The sequence below is a fragment of the Myotis yumanensis genome, unplaced genomic scaffold (assembly GCF_028538775.1).
Source record: "Myotis yumanensis isolate MYYU_CA2020_CCGP unplaced genomic scaffold, mMyoYum1.0.hap1 SCAF_1, whole genome shotgun sequence".
NCBI classification, from domain to species: Eukaryota; Metazoa; Chordata; class Mammalia; order Chiroptera; family Vespertilionidae; genus Myotis; species Myotis yumanensis.
In genome coordinates, this window is record NW_027223752.1 from 190,388,801 (window position 1) to 190,409,586 (window position 20,786).

The following is a 20,786-nucleotide window of genomic DNA, read 5'->3' on the forward strand; positions in this document are numbered from 1 at the left end:
ACTCTCTAGTAACTGAGTTAGAATTCAAGAGCATATGATCTCCATTTCAAAGGATCCCCACTGCCTACAGAATAATTCAAATGCCTTATTGCAGGGCCTATGTGATCTGGACTTTAAAATTCTCTTCTTAGTGTTTCATCGCATCACTTCTCACACTTCAGTCAAAGTGGACTATCTTTGCCATGTACGTTTTTAGTCATACAGATCCTCTACCTTTACAGTCTTTCCCTCACATCTTCCAATTCTAAACTAATTTCAAGGCCAATCTCAAAAGTGGTTTCCTTTGTGAATAACAGTATTCTCAAATGCTAGCACGTACTCACTACTTACTATATCCCAGGTACTTTAATGTATTAATTCATTTATCTTTGTAAACACTCTGTTATATAGGCATGACTATTATCTCCATTTTAAAGATGATGTAAGTAGCCTTACCCAAGGTCAAACAATAGTGAAGAACTCAGGTTCAAGTTCTGGAAGCCTGAATCTGGAGCTTGCGCCCTTAACCTGCTATTACACTCCTATACTGACATTTATCCCAAAGTGCTTTGAATTGAGTTCATTACCTGATTGTAGGGCATTGGTCAGAATTTTTTTTGGCTACAGTAACATAAAATCCTATTTATATTGATTTAAACAGTGAGGGTATTGTTTAGGTCATATATCAATTCCCCAGAAAGGTCTGTTCCTGTGCTGGCCGTTAAGCAAGCAGAACAACAACCAAACTGCTTGAGGAACTGAACTCTTTTCATCTTTCTCCTCTATCAACCTCTGTGTGTTAGTTAGGTATTCAAATAGTTGCAAATGTTTGCAAAAGCTCCAGGGATCACATATCCACATGCCAATGCTCAAAGAATAAGTTTTATTATTTCCTATTAACGAAGAATTCTTCTTTCTCTTGCAGTTCCTTCTTGTGAAGAGATATCAACACATCAACCAGACCTTCCTTATCTCTGCGAAAGTGGCTTGATTTTATGTAACTGGTCAATTTAAAAGAGCAATTGGGAATGCTTAACTCAGTTTTGTCTTCCTTCATCTTCTAGGAAGCAAACCTATCAACCAAGAGTATAAGTTTTCCTCTATTTCTCCAAACCGTAATTCTTCCCTGAGCAGCCCTGCTATATGAAAAAGTTTCCTTAGTAAAGCTCTGCCTGTGAATGTGTGAGTGTGCCCAAGTCTGGGGGTCCAAAATCAGTAAGCCCATTTGGTTAAGAAAATTAAAGCTATATCCTCCACCTTAGCTTCACTGATTAAAAAATAAAAAGTGATATTTTACTTCTGTATTTACTCTTTGTTTACTTCTCAACTTGTTCAGAACTGGGGGGAGAGAGGTGTTCTTTATGGGGATCTTTTCAAACACCCCAATACTTGGAAGACATCCATGTATATCTCATGGCCATATACTCACTCCTGAACCAGTCTTGGCCAGGGAATAGAAACTTCCTAATTAGCATATAGTTAGAAAGTACACACGTCATGTGGAAAAGGGGTGGGGACTGGAAAAAGATTAAGACTTTGCCAGGAAAGAAAAGTAGAAGAGGAGCTATTAGGGAGGCAGCTTAGGGTCTGCTACTATATGACCTGGGGATATAATTGCTATCATCTAGTACCTGGATGTTGATCAATAAATATATCTGGAATGTGGTAGGATCTCTACTACTACCATATACCTATGGCAAATATGAGAGAGAGAGAGAGAGAGAGAGAGAGAGAGAGAGAGAGAGAGAGAGAGAGAGAGGTTTCTTCTTAAATGCTAATTCCAGGTGAGGTTTCCTTCTGTTCCTGTTCTCTTATCTCTTAGACCAAGTTCCTCCTGGATTATAGGGAAATTCAGCACAGGAAAAGCACCAAAGAATAAGTATCCATTTCTGTTAATAATTCTCTCCTGCTCACTATTACAAAACATTTCAAGAATGTAAGGTAGGAGAACTGTGAAATCTGCTCTCCAAAGTAGATGCCTTCCTCTCCCCAGCACCTCCTCCACCCATTCAGTTTCTCTTTAGAAGAAAGAAATGACATAAATTTAATAAATAACCAATCTTGGAAGCTATCAGAAAAAACTCACAGGTCATGACCCAAACTCAATGACCTCCTGGCTACTAACAATAAACCGTTTCTTACTAGGATAGCTTTTCTCTCCTTTCCTCCTTCCTTTCATTTAGCTTATGAACTCTGGGAGCCTAAGAAATCATTGCTGAAAGGGACTTAGCTGGGATACCAGAGGCTATGCACTTATTTTACATAAAACTGCTCAGATTTTAAAATATGTATTTTGTGCCAATTTTATATTTAAGTGTCCCTTCACATCACAGAAGCAAAATGCCATCCACATGAAATTTTCAAAGCCAACTTTTTAAAAGGTATTTGTCATTCAAATTCCCATGAAAACATAAGCTTAACTCATAATTGTCATTTGATATTTATATATTATCTCTTCCCTTAGAAAGCACATGGCTTTAAAAAGTAAGTAAACTGTGACAAGATTATACCATAAATTGTCATAAATGAGTGACAGTTTTTTCTAGGAGATCTATACACATGCATATATAAATGTACTATGTATAAAATAAACACATGTAGTTATAAACAGACAAATGGTAAACAAAAATGAGGTACTAGGTTGTAAGGCAATTTGGAGCAAAAATGACACAATTTTTTTAAAGTATGAGGAATGTATGTTCTGACTGAAAAATTGAGATATATGATCATGCCTACCATAATTTGAACAAATTAATATGGCTACCAAGCTCAGTTGCATCTTCTAAATTCAAAACAAAGCATAAGATATGTGTTTGTTAACTTAAACATCTGTTCCTACCACAAGAATATGAATAAGAATGAAAGTGCATATGGATTATTCATCAATAAAAGCACAAAATCTCTTATGTTATTCCTCTCACACAAGCATTCTAAGATATAAATTCCCCAAAGAAAGCTAGCACATCTGATTATGATGAACAATTTTAGAAACGCAGCAAGGGAGAAAGAATAATCTGAATCACCTAGAAACCAATTCTCACCACCTGGCCTCCAGGGGTACAAAATTGCTGCCTTTGAAGAGATGCAGGGGAGAAACTAGTCATTGTACAGTCTGGAGATTCCCTCATCCTCTATACGGGCTTCCTTGGGCAGAAACACACAGCTCTAACCTTCAGTACACACAAGTAAGAACCCAAATCAGAAGGTATCTTGGAAGTCATCTGCCATTTCTCGTACTTGACGGTCCCATCTCCACTTTCATCCCTCTGGTTAAAGGAAGCTTATAACTTCCCAAGATTTATTCCAGCACCTAGCACAATGATAATGTGCTACTGGTTTTCCATAAATATATATATAAATATATCTATTATATCTATATCTATATCTATATCTATATCTATATCTATATCTATATAGATATATATTCCCAGAATAAGTACATTTAAATTAAGAGTAGGCTTCCCCACTTAAAAGCATATTATTCAGTATTTAAAAATAAATGAAGGATCAGAGGTATTAAAAAGTGATGAATTCTTGTTAAGCTATAACAAAAAAGAGCAATATCCTACAATACCCAATAGTGCTCTTAAAGGAAATTAAGAAATGGCTGGTTTTATTGCTTCCCCTGTGAGTATATCCACAGGATATCAAGTAATCCCCTACTGCTGAGAAGTTTAGGGTGTTTAATAGTAGCCACTGACCGAGATTCGCTACATGTTTAGCAGATCTTTGAGCACTTAATAGAGAAAGCTTCCAAATTTTTGTCATTTCTCTTCATCATAAAACCTCTTGAGCATGTTGGTAAATGCCAGCACAAATGCAAGTCAGGCATTTTCACTTCTGTGGGCTCTTTTGTGTTAGTTTCAATAAAAGAAAGTAATGCTATAGCACAACAATTTTTTAAAAGAACACTAGTACTGAAGAACTCTGTCTTCCTTAATCTTCCTTAAACAAGGCTTACAGATTAGACCAGAGGTTCTCAACTTTTTTATGCAACCACATAAGCAGTGGATAACACTCCCACAAAATATCAGACTTTGACAAAACACCAAAAGTATTTGGTAAAAATTATAATGGTGCAAATCAAAAATTATAATGGATGCAAATGAGATATTGTCTCATATCTGTTGTCTATTATTAAAGACAAAAGATAACAAACAGGTGATGGTGAGGATGGTACAAGGGGAAAAGGGAACCCTTGTACACTGTTGGTGAGAATAGAAATTAGTAAAACTGTATTGGAAAACAGTATGGACATTCCTTAAAAAAATTAAAAATAGAATTACCATATGATCCAGCAATCCCACTTCTAGATATATATTCAAAGGAAATGAAATCAAGATCTTGAAGAGAAAATTGCACTTTCATGGTAATTTCAGCATTATTCACAATAGTCAACATACAGAAACAACCTAAATACCCATTAACAGATGAATGGATAAAGAAACATGGTGTATATAAAATATATATAATGGAATATTACTCGGCCTTATAAAAGAACAAAATCCTGCCATTTACAATGATATGCATTACGCTATGTGAAATAAGCCAGATGCAGGCATGATCTCACTTATATATGGAATCTAAAATAGTTATAGAGCAGAGAATAGAATGCTAGTTTTTAGGGCCTAGGGCAGTGATGGCGAACCTTTTGAGCTCGGCGTGACAGCGTTTTGAAAAACTCTAACTTAACTCTGGTGCCGTGTCACATATAAAAATTTTTTGATATTTGCAACCATAGTAAAACAAAGACTTATATTTTTGATATTTATTTTATATATTTAAATGCCATTTAACAAAGAAAAATCAATCAAAAAATGAGTTCACATGTCACCTCCGACTCTCGTGTCATAGGTTCGCCATCACTGGCCTAGGGGGAAGATAAAAGAGGGAGATGTTAGTCAAAGAGTACAAAGTTTCATTCATGCAAGATGAACAAGTTCTGGAGATCTAATGTACAATATCACTATAGTTAATAACACAATATCACTATAATAATGTATTGTGTGCTTGTACTTTGCTGAGAGGGTAGATCTTAAGTGTCCCTCCCACAATAAAGGAAGGAAGGAAGGAAGGAAGGAAGGAAGGAAGGAAGGAAGGAAGGAAGGAGGGAAGGAAGGAAGGAAATGGTAACTTAGTGAAGTGATGTAGATGTTTATTAGCTTGATTGTGGTGATTATTTCAAAATGTATATATATATCAAAACATCAAATTGTACATCTTAAATATATACAATCTTTGTCAATTATCTATATATATAAAAGCCAAGTGACCGGAACGACTGGAACAACCGGAACAACTGGTCACTATGACATGCACTGCAGCCAGCCAACTGGCCCAGTCAGAGGTGGGGCTGGCCAGCTAACCTTCTGCAGCCCCTCCCCCAGGCCGGTCCCACCCCTGATCGCCCCCCCCCCCCCAATCTGGGGCAGGGCCAGCCAGCCAACCTCCCGCGGCCCCTACCCCTGGCCAGCCCCGACCCTGACCGGCCCCTGCCCATCTTGGATGGGCCCAGCCAACCTTCTGCACCCCCCCGCCGGTCCCTCCCCCTAGCCAGCCGGACCCCGCCCATGCACAAATTCATGCACTGGGCCTCTAGTACCTCAATAAAGCTGGGAAAAATTTAATGAAATATGTAAGATTATATTCTGGTGAGAGCTCAGGTATAACTCCACCCCTTTTCTTTTTAATATATTTTTATTGATTTCAGAGAGGAAGGGAGAGAGAGAGAGAGAAACATCAATGATGTGAGAGAATCACTGATCGGCTGCCTCACACATGCCCCCTACTAGGGATTGAGCCCACAACCCAGGCATGTGACCTGAAGGTTATGGAATTGAACCATAACCTTCTGATTCATAGGTCAATGCTCAACCACTGTGCCACACCAGCTGGGCTTCTTTTCTTTTCTTTTGTTGATTTTAGAGAGAGAGGAAGGAAGGGAAAGAGAGAAACATTGGTTGTTGTTCTACTTATTTTGCATTCATTGTTTGATTCTTGTATGTGCCCTGACCAGGGATCAAATCCAAAATCTTGGCACTCCCTTCCTTATATTCAAGGAAACACAAGAATAGAGCAATATGAAGAGAGTGGTGATGTAACAGAGATGACTATTCAAATTATTTAAACTAATAATCAAATAGTAAACTCAGATTCTCTAACAAATTTCTTGCCACCTCTTCACAACTGCTAACAACACTACAGTGAGCCTTCCCCAGGGGTGAGAACCACCCATGAGACTATAATTCAAGGGTAAGTACTCGAGTGTGTTAAGATTTTTAAAGCTCTAAAGCTGCATGTCCGATAGCAGTGGTCGGCAAACTGCGGCTCGGCAAACCGCGGCTCGCGAGCCACATGCGGCTCTTTGGCCCCTTCAGTGTGGTTCTTCCACAAAATACCGGCTCTTCCACAAAATACCGACTTCTGCGCATGGGCCACGAAGTTTCAATCCCACTGTACGTGCACGCCCGCACGTGGTATTTAAATGTAAATTAATTAATTTTAAGCAAAATTTAACATTAGTTTCTCAGTGTCACTAGCCACATTTCAAGTACTCACTGAGCACACACGGGTCGTGGCTCCCATCCTGGAAAGCCGCTGTGGAACATTTCCATCAGCAGAGAAAAGTTCCATTGGATAGCACTGCACTGAGGAAGCTTGGAGAGGACCTAACCTAACTCTCTCATCTTACAAATTTAGAAACTGAGACCTCATCTCATTCAAGCAATTTACTCAGTGTGACACAGCTGGCAATTACAGAGCCAGGATCCAAACCAAGACAGGACCTGGGCTTTATCACTCAGTCGTTTCCACGCTGACATTGAGTTGCCAACTAGATGATATGAGCGCTGGTTCCTTGCCAAGCCCAGTTCTGAAGTTCTTTCACACCCCTACTTTCAGTTAATCTTCACATCAGCAGTATGAGGAACATAGTTCTCTGCATTAAAAATCACATCTGAAGACTCACAGCAAGTATGCAGCATTACCGAGATTCCAACTCTGAAGTCTGGATCTTTCCACTGTTATACCATATATAGTAGACACTCCATGTGTTTAATTATCCTTCAAATTTTTTTTCCTTTCAAGTGTGCTATAATTGAGTGCCTCATGATTCACTTTGCCAGCATTTGTGAGTAAAAGTATTCCAAGTAGGAAAATCCAAACACTTGACACTCTTGGTCTAGCGAAGAAGTGTAGTTTTGTCCAAACTTTCTAATCATAACTACTTTATAGCAACAGTAACGGCAGCTAACCCTTACTGAGCGTGGCAGATCACTTAGCATTGGGCTAAGGGCTTCCTATTTATCTCCTTTAATCTTCACAACAGCCCTGTGAAGGAAACAGTTCACCTCCATTTTACAGATGGAAAGACTGAGGTGAAAAGTCCATCTACCCCCAGGAAGAACCTAACAAAGACATGTTTGCTTGTGGTGATGCCAAAATAAAGTGAAATTCTTTTACTCGGAGAATTGGAAAAGAACAGAAGATAGGTGAAAACTTTGATATACAACATGTATTTTCCTCTTCGTATTCAATGCCCCAGTGACAATTGAACATATTAAGTAGGTAGGTTTCCTCTGATGGATTTCTGATTTAACACAGTCACACTCTCTCTTCCATGAGGGCTGACTTTAAAGAAAGTCCCGAGAGCCCAGAAGTGCAGGGATATTGTAGGGTAGGAAAAACACCCCCAAGTAGAGTAGCCAGTGTTCCTCAAGGTATAGGACCTTCCTGGGTATTTTGAATGCCTTCAGGTAACTTCTGACCTGAGGCATGGAAAGAAAGGTAGTGAAGGTAGTGTTAAAGAAGGGAGAAGAGAGACAGCTGAAGTCAGTACATACGTGAGATAGTTTCAGGTGGCTTAGAACCAAATAATCCAGAATGCCACCGCTAGTCCACTGAGCTGTCAAAAGTTGGAAAACACAATATATTGTTGGGAATGTGTGAGTGTGTGTGTGTGTGTGTGTGAGTGTGTGTGTGTGTGTGTGTGTGTGTGATCATACATATTTTTAAGATGAAGTGACCCCCTATGTTTCTGCATGGTATGTGAATTTCATGCACACTAGCGCAGTCGAGCCTCAGCGAAGTGAAAAAGGGGTTAGCCAGGGACAGCTGGCCTTTGCAGGTCAGGACAGAGACTGGCAGAGACAACTGCATGACAGGTGCAACAGGGAGGGGGTGGGCACACAGGACTGAAGGTGAAATAAGCTAGTTGTGTTCAGAGACAACAAGCAGGCTGGCTTGGCAGTGAGAAACAGTGTGCTCAGTGAAATGGCGTCAGAGCCAGAACGGAGTTTGAACCCTCTCTTCCTCCGGCACTGACTAGCTGTGTCATTTTGGGTGTTTCAGACTTCCTGAGCCTCCGTTTCCTGATCTGTAAAGTAAAGACAAAATCTATCTCCTGAGACTGTGGAGAGTATGAAGTGCATAGTACATGCTTAATCACTATCCCTGACTCTTCTTATTCTTGGTTGGTAAAGAGGAATGTGTCAGGGTGGAAAAGCACATGCGAGGTGCTGCATCTGGGCATCTTCCTCATTATCTGCTTACTCTACAAAAACACTCTAGGAAAGACCTCATTTCAGAGAGGAGGTGAAAGAGATTCGGGAAGGTCATGTAGCTTGCTCAAGGTCACTGAGCTGGTCTTTAGCAGAGGAGGAAGAATTGAAACAAGGGCCATGAATGTTCCACTATACATAGCAGCTTTCTAGGCAACTGAAAAGGTATCAGTGGAAGGAAGCCACACAAGACAGGTTGAGAGCTGGCAACCAGCAGCCGGTGCCTAGATCAGTGTACTGATTTGCCTGATGTATTTTATGGAATTCTTCCAGGCAAAGCTGATGCTTTGCCATTTTCACAGACCTACTCCATTCTGGTTACTCACCTGAAAAATGACTGAAGCTAAAAAAATTCACATTCTTGCCTCCCTTTCATCACCTATAAGACAGAAAGTTTGGACTACATGCTCTCTGTAGTCATTCCTAGCTCTAAAATGCACGTGGGAGAAATTACAAGGCTTGGAACAAGGACACATCACCATCCTCAGAGCCAGCTCCCAACTGGGAAGCCTCTCACAGTAGAAATCCTCTCACTCACCAAGATGTTTAACCAGAGAATCCTAAAATAGTATATAAATGCTCTTAAATTCTTTATTTTAATTCAAAAATGTAAATGTGCCTTCACTCCATTTCATTGACATATGCCTTTCTTCAAGACCAGGTCATGTGGAGAGAGAGCAGCAATGAATTATGCAGACAATTAACTATCTCCAAAATGCATCATCTCCATTTCCAGTGTGAAGTTCCTTAAAATGGAAAAAAAAAACTTAAAATGGTTGCAAATAAATCCAAATGCAGAATCTCTCTGGGTTTTTGTGTTTTTCCCCAATCTTTTGCTGTTGTTTCTCTCACACTTAATTTGACAGCAAACTTTTAGTGACTCACCTCTATGGAGTCTTTTTAAAGTATTCAATATAGTTTCCCTAGAAACAAGAATGCTATTTCTTTTCACATTCACATTTCAGCAGTTTAACTAAACTGTAAGTCAGATTTTGTCATTCTAGACAAGCTCCTCTGATGACTCACCCACTTACTGAAATGACATGTGCTCTGCCCACCTCTCTAACTTCATCTCCTGCCATCCTCCCTCTTGGTCATGTGCTCCAGTCACTCTGACCTCCACATCCTTCTTCAAATGGACAAGCATACTTCATATTTGCTGTCCTCCCATTCTCTGTAATTCTCTTCCCTTGGATAGCTAGGGAGTTAGCTCTTATAATCAGGTCTTCGTTCAAAAGTCACCTTCTTAGCGAGGACTTTCCTATCACCCTATTTCAAGTAGCCATCCTTGTCCCCATTTAGCCTTTTCTACCCTATATTGTTTTTCTCCATAGCACTTATCTGGCATAGTATATATTTTACTCATTAGAATTTGAGCTCCATGAGGGCAAGGATTTTGTTTGTTTGTTCACTGATGCATTCTTAATGCCTAGAATAGCAGGTACAGTTGTTACTCAATAAATGTTTGTTTAATAATAAACTTCAATACACTAACGAAAATGAGAATAATTTACAGGGAGTCAACAGTAGAGTAGATAAAGCCAAGAATCAAATCAGTGAGTTAGACTATAAGGAAGCAAAAAATACCCAATCAGAACAGAAAAAAAAATGAGGATAGTGTAAGGAGCCTCTAGGACAACTTTAAGAGTACCAACATTTGCATCATGGGGGTGCCGGAAGAAGAGAAAGCAAGAAATTGAAAGCCCATTTGAAAAAATAATGACAAAAACTTCCCTAATTTGGTGACAAGTCCAGGAAGCACAGAGAGTCCCAAGTAAGATAAGTCCAAAGAGATCCACACCAAGGCACATCATAATTAAAATGCCAAAGGTTAAAGACAAAGAGAGGATCGTAAAAGCAGCAAGAGAAAAGCAGTTAGTTACCAATAAGGGAGTTCCCATAAGACTGCCAGCTGATTTCTCAACAGAAACTTTGCAAGCCAGAAGGGATTGGCAAGAAATATTCAAAGTGATGAAAAGCAAGGACCTGTAACCAAGATTACTCTACCCAGCAAAGCTATCATTTAGAATCAAAGGACAGATAAAGAGCTTCCCAGACAAGAAAAAAGCTAAAGGCATTCACCACCACACCAGTATTATATGAAATGCTAAAGGGTATTCTTTAAGAAGAAGAAAAAGATAAAAAATATGAACAATAAAATGGCAATACATATCTAGCAACAATTGAATCTAAAAAAAAACAAAATAAACCAACAAGCAGAACAGAAACAGACTCATAGATACCGAAAACATTTTGAAAGTTGTCAGATGGAAGTGGGATTGAGAGAATGGTGAAAAATGTGAAGGGATTAAGAAGTACAAATGGGTTGTTACAGAACAGTCATGGGGATGCGAAGTACAGCACAGGGAACACAGTCAATAATATTCTAATAACTATATATGGTGACAGATGGGTGCAAGATTTATCAGGATGATCACTTAGTAAGTTATGTAATGTCTAATCACTGGAGTTCACACCTGAAATTAATCTAATATGGTATATCAACTATAATTAAAAAATTAAAAATGATTAAAAAATAACTTTTGTGATTGCAGTAAGTGTATTGCCTTTCTGACTGAATTGCATAACTACAATAATAAGTACATCAGGCTTGAGGAGGTTTAGGAACAAACATAGCAGAGTCCTGGTAAACCAAGAAGCCAACTGGAAGGATCAAGATTGTGCTGATGCACTAGAGCACAGACTACTAGACCTGGGCAGCCATGAACCTTGGGATCAGCCAGGGCATAAAACAGAGGGGAGCAAGATCATCTGTTAAATACAAATGGACTAGACAGCCTCTACTTTAACTTGATCAAATTGACCTCTCCAAGTACTTGATGCTTTCATATTCAAATGCACAGTAACAGACAACAACGTCAAATATACAAGACAGTCTAGCCACTTTCCTTCAGATACAAGCAGAACGACAGAAAAAAGATGGGTTGTTTTTAATAGTCAATTACCTTTAGCAAATTTCTTAATCTTTCATCCTTGGTTCTTTATTAAAAAGGGGGAAGTTGTAAACTAATGCGTGGCTTGCTTATTTCATTGGTCTATTGTAAGTATCAGGTGGATCAATAGCTATGAAAATATATTGAAAAATTATGACATACTCTATACAATAAGCAATTTTCTTTGTATTAACATGGATAACTGACTTGTCTATAATAGCTACTATAGCTCCCCAAAACTGATGATGTACTTTAAAGCACACTGATTTTAAAATAAGTCCTAAAATGTATTAAAGAACAAACAGAAGGAAAAGTAGGTTTTTAAGGGTATGAAATGAGAAAGACAGGAAAATGGCTTTCTCCTGATTCTTTAATACAGAAATATAAGGAAGAAAAAAAATCCCATAAATCTCCAGTTACTATATTACATAAAGTTCAGATTCAAGAATATTACTGTAAACACCCATAATTATCTAGACTCCTAGATATTTCAGAAATTTCTCATCTATTTCAACACCACAAGGATAATCCAAGATGACTTATTAATATCACACATGTCAACAGCAAGTTGTGATGGAAATGAGCAAACCCGTTCCAACCATTTCAGTTCTGTTTTTATTACAGCATTTATTAAACCAGAATAAAAAAGTGGTGAAGAATGACTTGTCACACCATTTATTAGAGTTGATGGAGCATAGACAGTTTTTTCAATAAGACTTTAACACACTGTTATGCACCATAGTACATTATTAATGAAAAGAAATGCATGAGACTTGCCTCAGCTTTTCCCCCAAGTCATCCTGACTTAAAATTCAAAATCAATTCTACTCTACATGGCAAAGTTTCAGCAATAAAATGTTAATTTGTTGTTTGTTGTTTACCAAATCTTACATTTATAATTCAAAGCAATAGTCAAGGATCCTCCACATTGCACTCAATTTAATAATCATACCTTTTTTTGGAGGGGGTTCAAGAGAAGAGGCAAATGCAACAGGAAGATAAACAAATTGTGCCCTGGTGCATATCTGACAAGAGAACGGGATCTAATTTTCTCTCTGATTGAAAAAACACAAACGACAGCCACGGAATGCAAATTGTGCAGCGTGTTTGTACTTCTCCTCCAATACCCGAGTATCCGAATGGAACTAACTCACTCTGAAAAAGGTATTAGGTAATTGAGTATGATTGTGCCAGGATGAGGAATAATCCTCAAACTGAGAAGGAAAATAAACATATTTCAGATTGACAGGGTCACCTCACTCACTCAATAACCTCAGTCAAGCATTTTACATTCAAAAGAAATAAACCAAAAATATTAAGAATGACCTACCGCCAACAGGGAATCCTGATAGACACAAGCACCTGTGGAGAAAAACAAAATAAGAATTAAAAGGGATGCACAGCAAGCCAACTGGCACTGCCCTGGCAGACTTACGGGAATATTGCGTCTATATGCATCATAATCAGCAAACTGCACTTCCCAAAATCTTAAAAACTTGAACATCCTGCCCCTGGGGGAATAACCTCATACACCAAAATAAGATTTCTTGTATATACATGAGAAAAAGCATCATTAATATTTAGTATCTGAGTTTTAAAATAAATGCATTTATAATGACATGCTATAATTACAGTGTCTATTTTCATTTGTGATAAATCAGCAAAGCCTCCATAATCCAGTCCCAATTGACTTATCCAGGCTTCTCTGCCACTCTTTGCTAACACAAGTTCTCCAGTCCAACTCAAGAGGCCAACTTAGGACCCTGTGATAAAGCTTTCATATTTCAACGCCTTTACTCATCTGTGTTATCTGCAGGAGATGCATTTGGTCTACTCAAGCTCAATGAACGTGATCCCATCTCCTTCATGAAGCTTTCCAGTCCATAGGATTATGCCCTTTCTCCTTTGAGCTCATAGCACTTTGTGCCTACATCAACGGTTTGTAAATTCATTCTTGTGTACTTCCTTGTGACAGCCTTGCTAAGGGTGTGGAAGTGTTGTATCTCTCCCCACAGATTTGCTTCTGTTAGAAAAGAAGACTGAATTTTATTGGGACAGCCTATATATTCTGAATAACTAGTGTATCATAAAATAAATCTTTTCTAACTTTTATATTTGAAAGCAATGTGAAATTACAACATTGATTAACAAAAACATACACACATTCCCAACCAATTTTTGATCAGCACAATAGGTGTTAATTTAACCTAGAAACATGTGGGTAGTGTGCTAACAGCTACTCTCTCAGAAACTGAGGCTGCAAAGAGATTGCACTAGCAGAAGCATAGCTTGACACCATGCCACACTTGGTGTCCAAAGAGGAAAGGAAACATTTTAATTTTACTACAGTGTTTGGCCTCCAACAGATCATTCAAAAATATTAACCAGGAAAGGACTGGTCTATCTTACCCACTAATAATGGAATTAAGAACAATCTTCAAAAAAAAATTAGATGGCTATTTACACTTAGCGTTTGAATCAAAGATCTCTGTGGAAAAGAAAAAAAACAAAACAACAACAACAAAAAAGATCTCTGTGGGTAAATTTACTGAAATAACTTTTGTTCCCTTGACATTCAAATAAGAATAACTCGAGATAAAAAAAAACCTTGAGTCCAATTGACTTATTTTTCTTTAAGAAACCCTGTTCCTACCGGTTTGGCTCAGTGGATAGAGCGTCGGCTTGCGGACTGAAAGGTCCCAGGTTCAATTCCAGTCAAGGGCATGTACCTGGGTTGCGGCACATCCCCAGTAGGAGATGTGCAGGAGGCAGCTGATCGATGTTTCTCTCTCATCGATGTTTCTAACTCTCTATCTCTCTCCCTTCCTCTCTGTAAAAAATCAATAAAATATATTTTAAAAAAAAAAAAGAAAGAAACCCTGTTCCTAAGACAGTATTTCAGTCTATGTCATTAAAAAGGATATATATTCATGTATGACATATATGTATACACAGAGTGGGGCAAAAGTAGGTTTGCAGTTGTTCATATGAAAAATAATACAATAATCAATAAGTAATAATACAAGAATAAACTCTGTTTTGCATACTCACAACTGTAAATCTACTTTTCCCCACCCGATATATAAAATAATCATATATAGCTCAAATAAATATATATCAAGACAATTCCATTTCTAAATTAAATGGATATATTTAATTACTTCTGATGTTTAAAAATAAAGATCCTCACTTAGGCACAATTTAACAAAATTTAACCTTTAGAATAAACAACAAAATTTAACCATTAGAATGAGACTATCCTCAAATAATTTCATTGCCCTCCTCCATAGCATTACTTTACAAAAGCCAATATCTTTTCAAAGCTCCAAAAGAAATCAAGTATCTGAAGAAGAATCCAAATATCCACATCAAAGTCCACTTCTGGAAGTTTTAGGTGGCTGCTATAAACTCACTATAACTTAAAAAAATAAAGCAGCATTGAGTGTGTGCCACCACATGCACATTTGGTTAAGCCAAACACCTGCTAGAGACTCAAGTCAAAAATGGTGTGTATGTGCTGGTAAATTCCATCACCAGGAAAGGGAAATAACTCAGTGTGGGTCGCTCCATGATGTACAATTCCAAAAGAATAAGCTTTGCCCTCTGAGGGCTTTCCTAAACCAGAACAGCTTTACCCGGAAGGCAGCTGCACAAATGAGTCTCCATTAACACAGCTTCCAAAACCTCATTTCTACTCTCTAGAGAAAATAAAGCATTCCAGTGATGCCCAGTCCTATCAAACATTTATCACCACCCATGGCCAGATGCAGTCCTCCAAGCAAGCATATTTCTCCCACACTAGCACATGCTTCACACCCAGCGGCAGATGAAGTTGGGAGGCTTGCTGGCGTTGGCTGCTGGGGGCAGCTTCGGGTTCTGACCTAGCGCACAGGCCTTTCCCATCATCGATCAACTCATCACTTTCTTTCTTAAGGAGTACTGGAATGACTGCAGCTCTATCTGAGGTTTACAGTTATGACTTTATTTGAACTTTAAAGGAAACTCCTCAAGGTGACTTCTGACAGATGGTGTTCATCTAGAACAGCGGTTCTCAACCTGTGGGTCGCGACCCCTTTGGCGGTCGAACGACCCTTTCACAGGGGTCGGCTAAGACCATCCTGCATATCAGATATTTACATTACGATTGATAACAGTAGCAACATTACAGTTATGAAGTAGCAACGAAAATAATTTTATGGTTGGGTCACAACATGAGGAACTGTATTTAAAGGGCCAGAAGGTTGAGAACCACTGATCTAGACCTTCTTCAAGGGAAAACAAGAAAAATCAGACAGCAGGAGCTGGAGTTCTCTGACCAAGAACTTTGCCAGTTTCAGTGCATTGAATACAGCTGAGATGCTAGCTGATTTAACTTCTAAGACCCTGTGAGAAAGTGCATCAGGTTTTGCTGGGTGAATTGATCATATGCGCCAAGAAGGCAGCTGAGCTCCTGAGGCCTTCCTACCAGGTGGTTAGCTCCTTTCTTGCAAGTTACATAGGCAAAACGTTACTTCATATCATTTAAATAAGCAAATGTCTGCCCTTTTGCACATTATAATGTACTCCTATATAGAATGTAAAGTGTACAGATAAAATCTGAGGTATAATTTGCACCAGTATTATTCACTATAGAAACTGAACCTGGTAAACTAAGTAAATTAGAGAAGTCAAATCCAAACACACGTCAGACCCATTAGTTCAAAGATCAGATATGACCATAAGATATGAAGAGATTTGGAGAGCATGGTATCACAAAAAAATATGACTCCTTAGGATCAAGCAGCCACAAGTTGCCATTTAAATGTTCGAGCTTTATGCTGTGTACAATCCACATATGGCTTGTACACTGTGGAAGAGTGAAAGCAGATCCATTTTCTGTACTGAAAGGACTATCCACATCCTGTTTCTTTAGATCAATTAATAAAGTAGTTAAAATGAAAATGGGCCAACTGTTCTTGAACGATTCTAAGATTTGGCACAGGGCTCTAACTTTGCCAGTGCAAGTCCCCTCCCCTCTCCTGGAAGCTTCATTATTACTTGTGAACTGAGCAAACCCTGAGTGATACTGCCACTCAAGTCCACAACAGTGAGTGCAGATGGCTGAGCCCTCACTAAATAAGGTACATTCGGTACGTAACACCCAGAATCCAATCCCCAGAGAGGAAATGTAATATGATGCAATCAAGACTCTATGGCAATTCAACACCTCTCTATTTCCACTAGCAGGTGGCTGCCAAAGCCAAAAGATGCAAAGTTGCAATTATTCAACATTGAGAAACCCACCAAGGACCAATGATCACATACCCCTACTGCTACTTTATGGAATTGATGATTTCTGGATATTTAAATTCCTAAGGGCATGTTTATTATTTTGCCGGGAACCAATTCCAGCATGTCATCATTTCAAGAGTTTCATCAAAAGGTTGATGAGACTTGGGGACTCAACAGGGTTGAGTCGCACATATAGTCACCTGTTGGGAATGGCTAAAGGCATTTCCCCAAACCTGAATAGGAAACTGATTGTGGCTGCCAGACAGTTAAAGGGCATCTTAATCTACATGTTATTGCCTCCTACTGGCCAAACACCTGAACAGCCATAGGCTAAATCCCCCATTCTGACAATGCTTCTGTACCCTTTGAAACCTTACCCTTTGAAGTGTATTATCTCCACCTTGCCTTAGGACAAATTGTGTTAATAAAAGCAAGGGTCCTAGACGAGTAGGGAGTCTTCAGTTCCTTTAGCTGAAGGTCCTCTGACCCCCAATGTCTTTCAAAATTATATCTCGTCTCAGGACTCTTTATTGGTCTCTGGATTCCTATGTCATCTACGCACAGCCTTTTCCAGATTCCTGAACCCTTCTTGATGCTGGGACAAGAACCCCGGCAATGTTTATACCCCCCTAACAGAAATAACCTCACTCATAAGTTCTCAATAAAGATTTTCAGAATTAAAAAAAAAAAGAAGAAGAAGAAGAGAGGCTATTTTTCCCAGCCAATGTCTTCTCTTCCTTAATACTGAGTTTTAAGCATTGAATCTTACACAGAAGAAACTCTCCAGCCAAGAGTAGAAGCAAATATGCTGGTACACCCTTGAATAAAACACACTATCAACTGATCCTTCTCACTGCATTCTGTTAATGACATTTAAGGGAAACGCCTGGAAGATTGTGGGATTGGTGGAAGTCACATGGGGCATGATGGGACACAGGCTAGAATTCAGTTCTCTTAACTGCCAATTAAGTAGTCTTTTCCTATCCCCAAGCCAGCATGTTCTATCCTGTAAGTTGACAGGACTTCCCCATCAATACCACTCAAGATGCACTTCTCCAGAAAATTCCATGGCAAAACTTGTCAGATTCAAAAAGCAGCCATGTTAGCTAGAAGTGTCTCTGTAACATCTTAATTTTATATAGTTCTCAAACCAGAGTAGTTTGTCAAATAGCAATATAAGAGTGTAAATTATCTGTACCAATAATTCATTTTTCTCTTAATAATTAAAATAAAATTCAGATTGAGAAAGTTACAACTGATCACAGAATAAGACAGCAAATATTGATTTCCCCCCTATGCTGAATGATTAGCAAAAGTATTTTAGAACTATCACTTGTCCAACTCTGCATTTGGTAAATGACATAACCACAACCCAAAGAAGTTAGGTGATTCATTCAAAGTCATAGGGCAGTTTATCGGGGAAGCCAGTCCATCTTAGTTCAAAAAATGTGATTTGGCAATACTTTTAAGCACCTACTGTATAGTAGGAGCTGAGTTGGAGATATAAGAATAACTAGGGCCCTGGCCGGCTTGGCTCAGTGGATAGAGCGTCAGCCTGCGGACTGAAGGGTCCCAGTTTCGATTCCAGCCAAGGGCACATGCCTGGGTTGTGGGCTCAATCCCCAGTAGGGGGTGTGCAGGAGGCAGTCGATCAATGATTCTCTCTCATCATTGATGTTTCTATCTCTCTCTCCTCCCTTCCTCTCTGAAATCAATAAAGAAATATTAAAAAAAAAAAAAAAAAAAAGGAAGAATAACTAGGACCCATCCTAAGCCCTCAGTTAAGTGAGGGAGATGGAAACCAGGCCTTTATCAATACCTAGAGGCCTGGTGCACAAAATTCATACACTGATGGGGGGGGGGGGGGGGGGCCCTGCATGCACCCTCTGGTAGTCGGGGACCCCTCAGGGGGTATCTGCCTGCCGGCTTTGGAAGAATAACCCCCTTGCACCCTGCACTCCTCCTCCCTCTTCTAAAGTTTCTTAAACTTTGCCCAATATATCAACCAGTCTTCCAAAGAATGAACCCTGCAGGCTCTTAATAATAATGGCTTTTGTAATTCAAAAGATTTGGTTTTGTAAAACTGACTCATTCCAACTGCCCCCTGGTGAGCTATCTGGGAAAGATAGCACGATTTTCTGTGCTGCTGGGATATGATTCTGAATAAGAAACTGCCACCACCAAATGAAAACGTAATTTTTCTAAGTCTCAAGTTGCGATTTGGGTGGCCTGGATCGATTCTCCCATCTGGTTTTTATTATCATAATTAAGCCCTATAAGTGTTATTTTTTAAAGTGTGCACATACACCCGCACATATGTAATACAGACATGTTTCTACAGGTTTGCCCTGTTTGAAGGAAGGCTGCACAGGCCTCAGACGTGCTTTCCGCGGGGAAAGAGCGCATTGGACATACTTCCCGGGAGGGTGGGGGCAGGCAGTACCTTTCTCCACGGGAAAGTCCTCACAGCTCTGCATGGACTTCCAAGGCTATGCCACTTTGTCCCGAGAAACCAGCGAGGAAAAGGCAACTGCCCAAGGCAGGGCTTTGTCCTCCCCGGGGCCAGCCGCCGTCCCCGGTCCCGCGCCGGGGCTCAGCCCCCGCCAGCCGCCCCCACGCGCCACCAGGACTGAGAAGGCGCCCCGCCCCGCCCCGCCCCGCCCCGCGCACGCCGCCGCCCAGGCTGCGGCTCTGATTCGCGGCGGGGCAGGTGAACTCTTCCTCCCGCAGCTGGATGAATAATGAATGGAGCCGAGAGGGGAAGCCCAGCGCTGAGGAACAAGCCGTCTTGCCCCCAGCCCGCCACCCCCTTCACCCTCCCTGCGCGCTAGCTAGGAGACTTTCCCGGCTCCTTGGAGCAGGTGGGAGCTGGGGACGCCTCGGGTCCCCGGGCCCGCCAGCCCACGACCCCCAAGATCTTGATGGACTTATTGATTCATTTCTTTCCCTGCGCCCACATTGCTTTTGCTATCATGGCGACAACAATGCCCACAGTCTCCCTTCTCTCCCCCGGCTCCGGGGTGTTCTGGAAGAAAAGTAGGAGGCAGGGGGCTAAGTAAAGAGAATTAGGCTAAACTTATTAACCACTGGTTTTCCAGGCAGGAAGCCTCCTGCTTCTCTGTACTGGGAAGATTTCTTTTCGTGCCATTGAATTGCCTGCGTCCGGAACACGCTCTAACCAGCGAGTCATAAAATCTTCACCGGACTTTAAGGGGAGACGTATTGGGACAGGGAGGGCTGGAGAGCAATGGGGGCTTTAGGTGCCGATGGTATGTTTCATAGGAGCAGGAAAAAAAACCGTATTTTTACACAGGTAAGAGCACTTGCTCGCTCGGCACCTAACGCTCCATGTAGTTGCTTTCCATTGGGGGCCGCGGGGAAGTGGGAAAATAGAGAATCCAGTATCAGAGATTCCACCTCCACCCGGCACCCACCCACCCACCCACCCAAATGCACTTCGGGCAGAGAGCGAGGCGGGAGACCGGCTGGTGATCCGAATGCAAAGCCATCAGGAGTGGAAGTCTCGGAAAAAGCCCACTCCGGTTCTATTCCCACCCACCCATCCCCCCAAAAAAACTTTCATCTGGCCCACCATATCATAAACCCGCCGGGCTTGTTAAACAGCACGGACTCTCACACACACACACACACACACACACACACCGCCGCTCCTCACCTTCAGAGCGATGAGGCAATCCTGCAAATTCCGCCAGTGCTAGGGCCACCCCGAGCCACACTTGAAAGACACTCATCGCCGCCTGGGCACCCGCGCTGGAGGAGCCCAGCCTTCAGCATCCAAGAACCCGCTCTCGGCCAAAACGCGGGCTTCAGGCGGGGGGCGGCGGGCGGCCACCTCCTGGGGAATGAGGCGGTGGAGAGCTCTCTCGCCAGCCCCGGAGGCGCCGGGTGGGCGGGGGATCCGATCCGCTCTCTGCCCAGCTCTCCAGCAAAGCAGGGCGCCAACGCGGGCTGAGCTCGGGAAGAGGCAAAGCGCCGTTCTCCCGGGCGGTCTCGCCGGAAAGTT

The 20,786-nt window shown here is 40.8% G+C and overlaps 1 protein-coding gene across 1 annotated transcript in view; it reads right to left on the bottom strand.

Annotated features, from left to right (window-relative positions):
* Positions 1 to 20,559, bottom strand: part of FRAS1 (Fraser extracellular matrix complex subunit 1) — a 444,205-nt gene extending 423,646 nt beyond the window's left edge. The window contains exons 1-2 of the mRNA XM_070394313.1: positions 20,439 to 20,559; positions 12,822 to 12,853 (exon numbers count right to left, since the gene is read on the bottom strand). Of these exons, the coding sequence (XP_070250414.1) occupies positions 12,822 to 12,853; positions 20,439 to 20,514 (108 nt within the window). The 5' untranslated portion in view covers positions 20,515 to 20,559. The remainder of the gene's footprint in view (positions 1 to 12,821; positions 12,854 to 20,438) is intronic.
* Between the last annotated feature and the right edge of the window lie 227 nt (positions 20,560 to 20,786).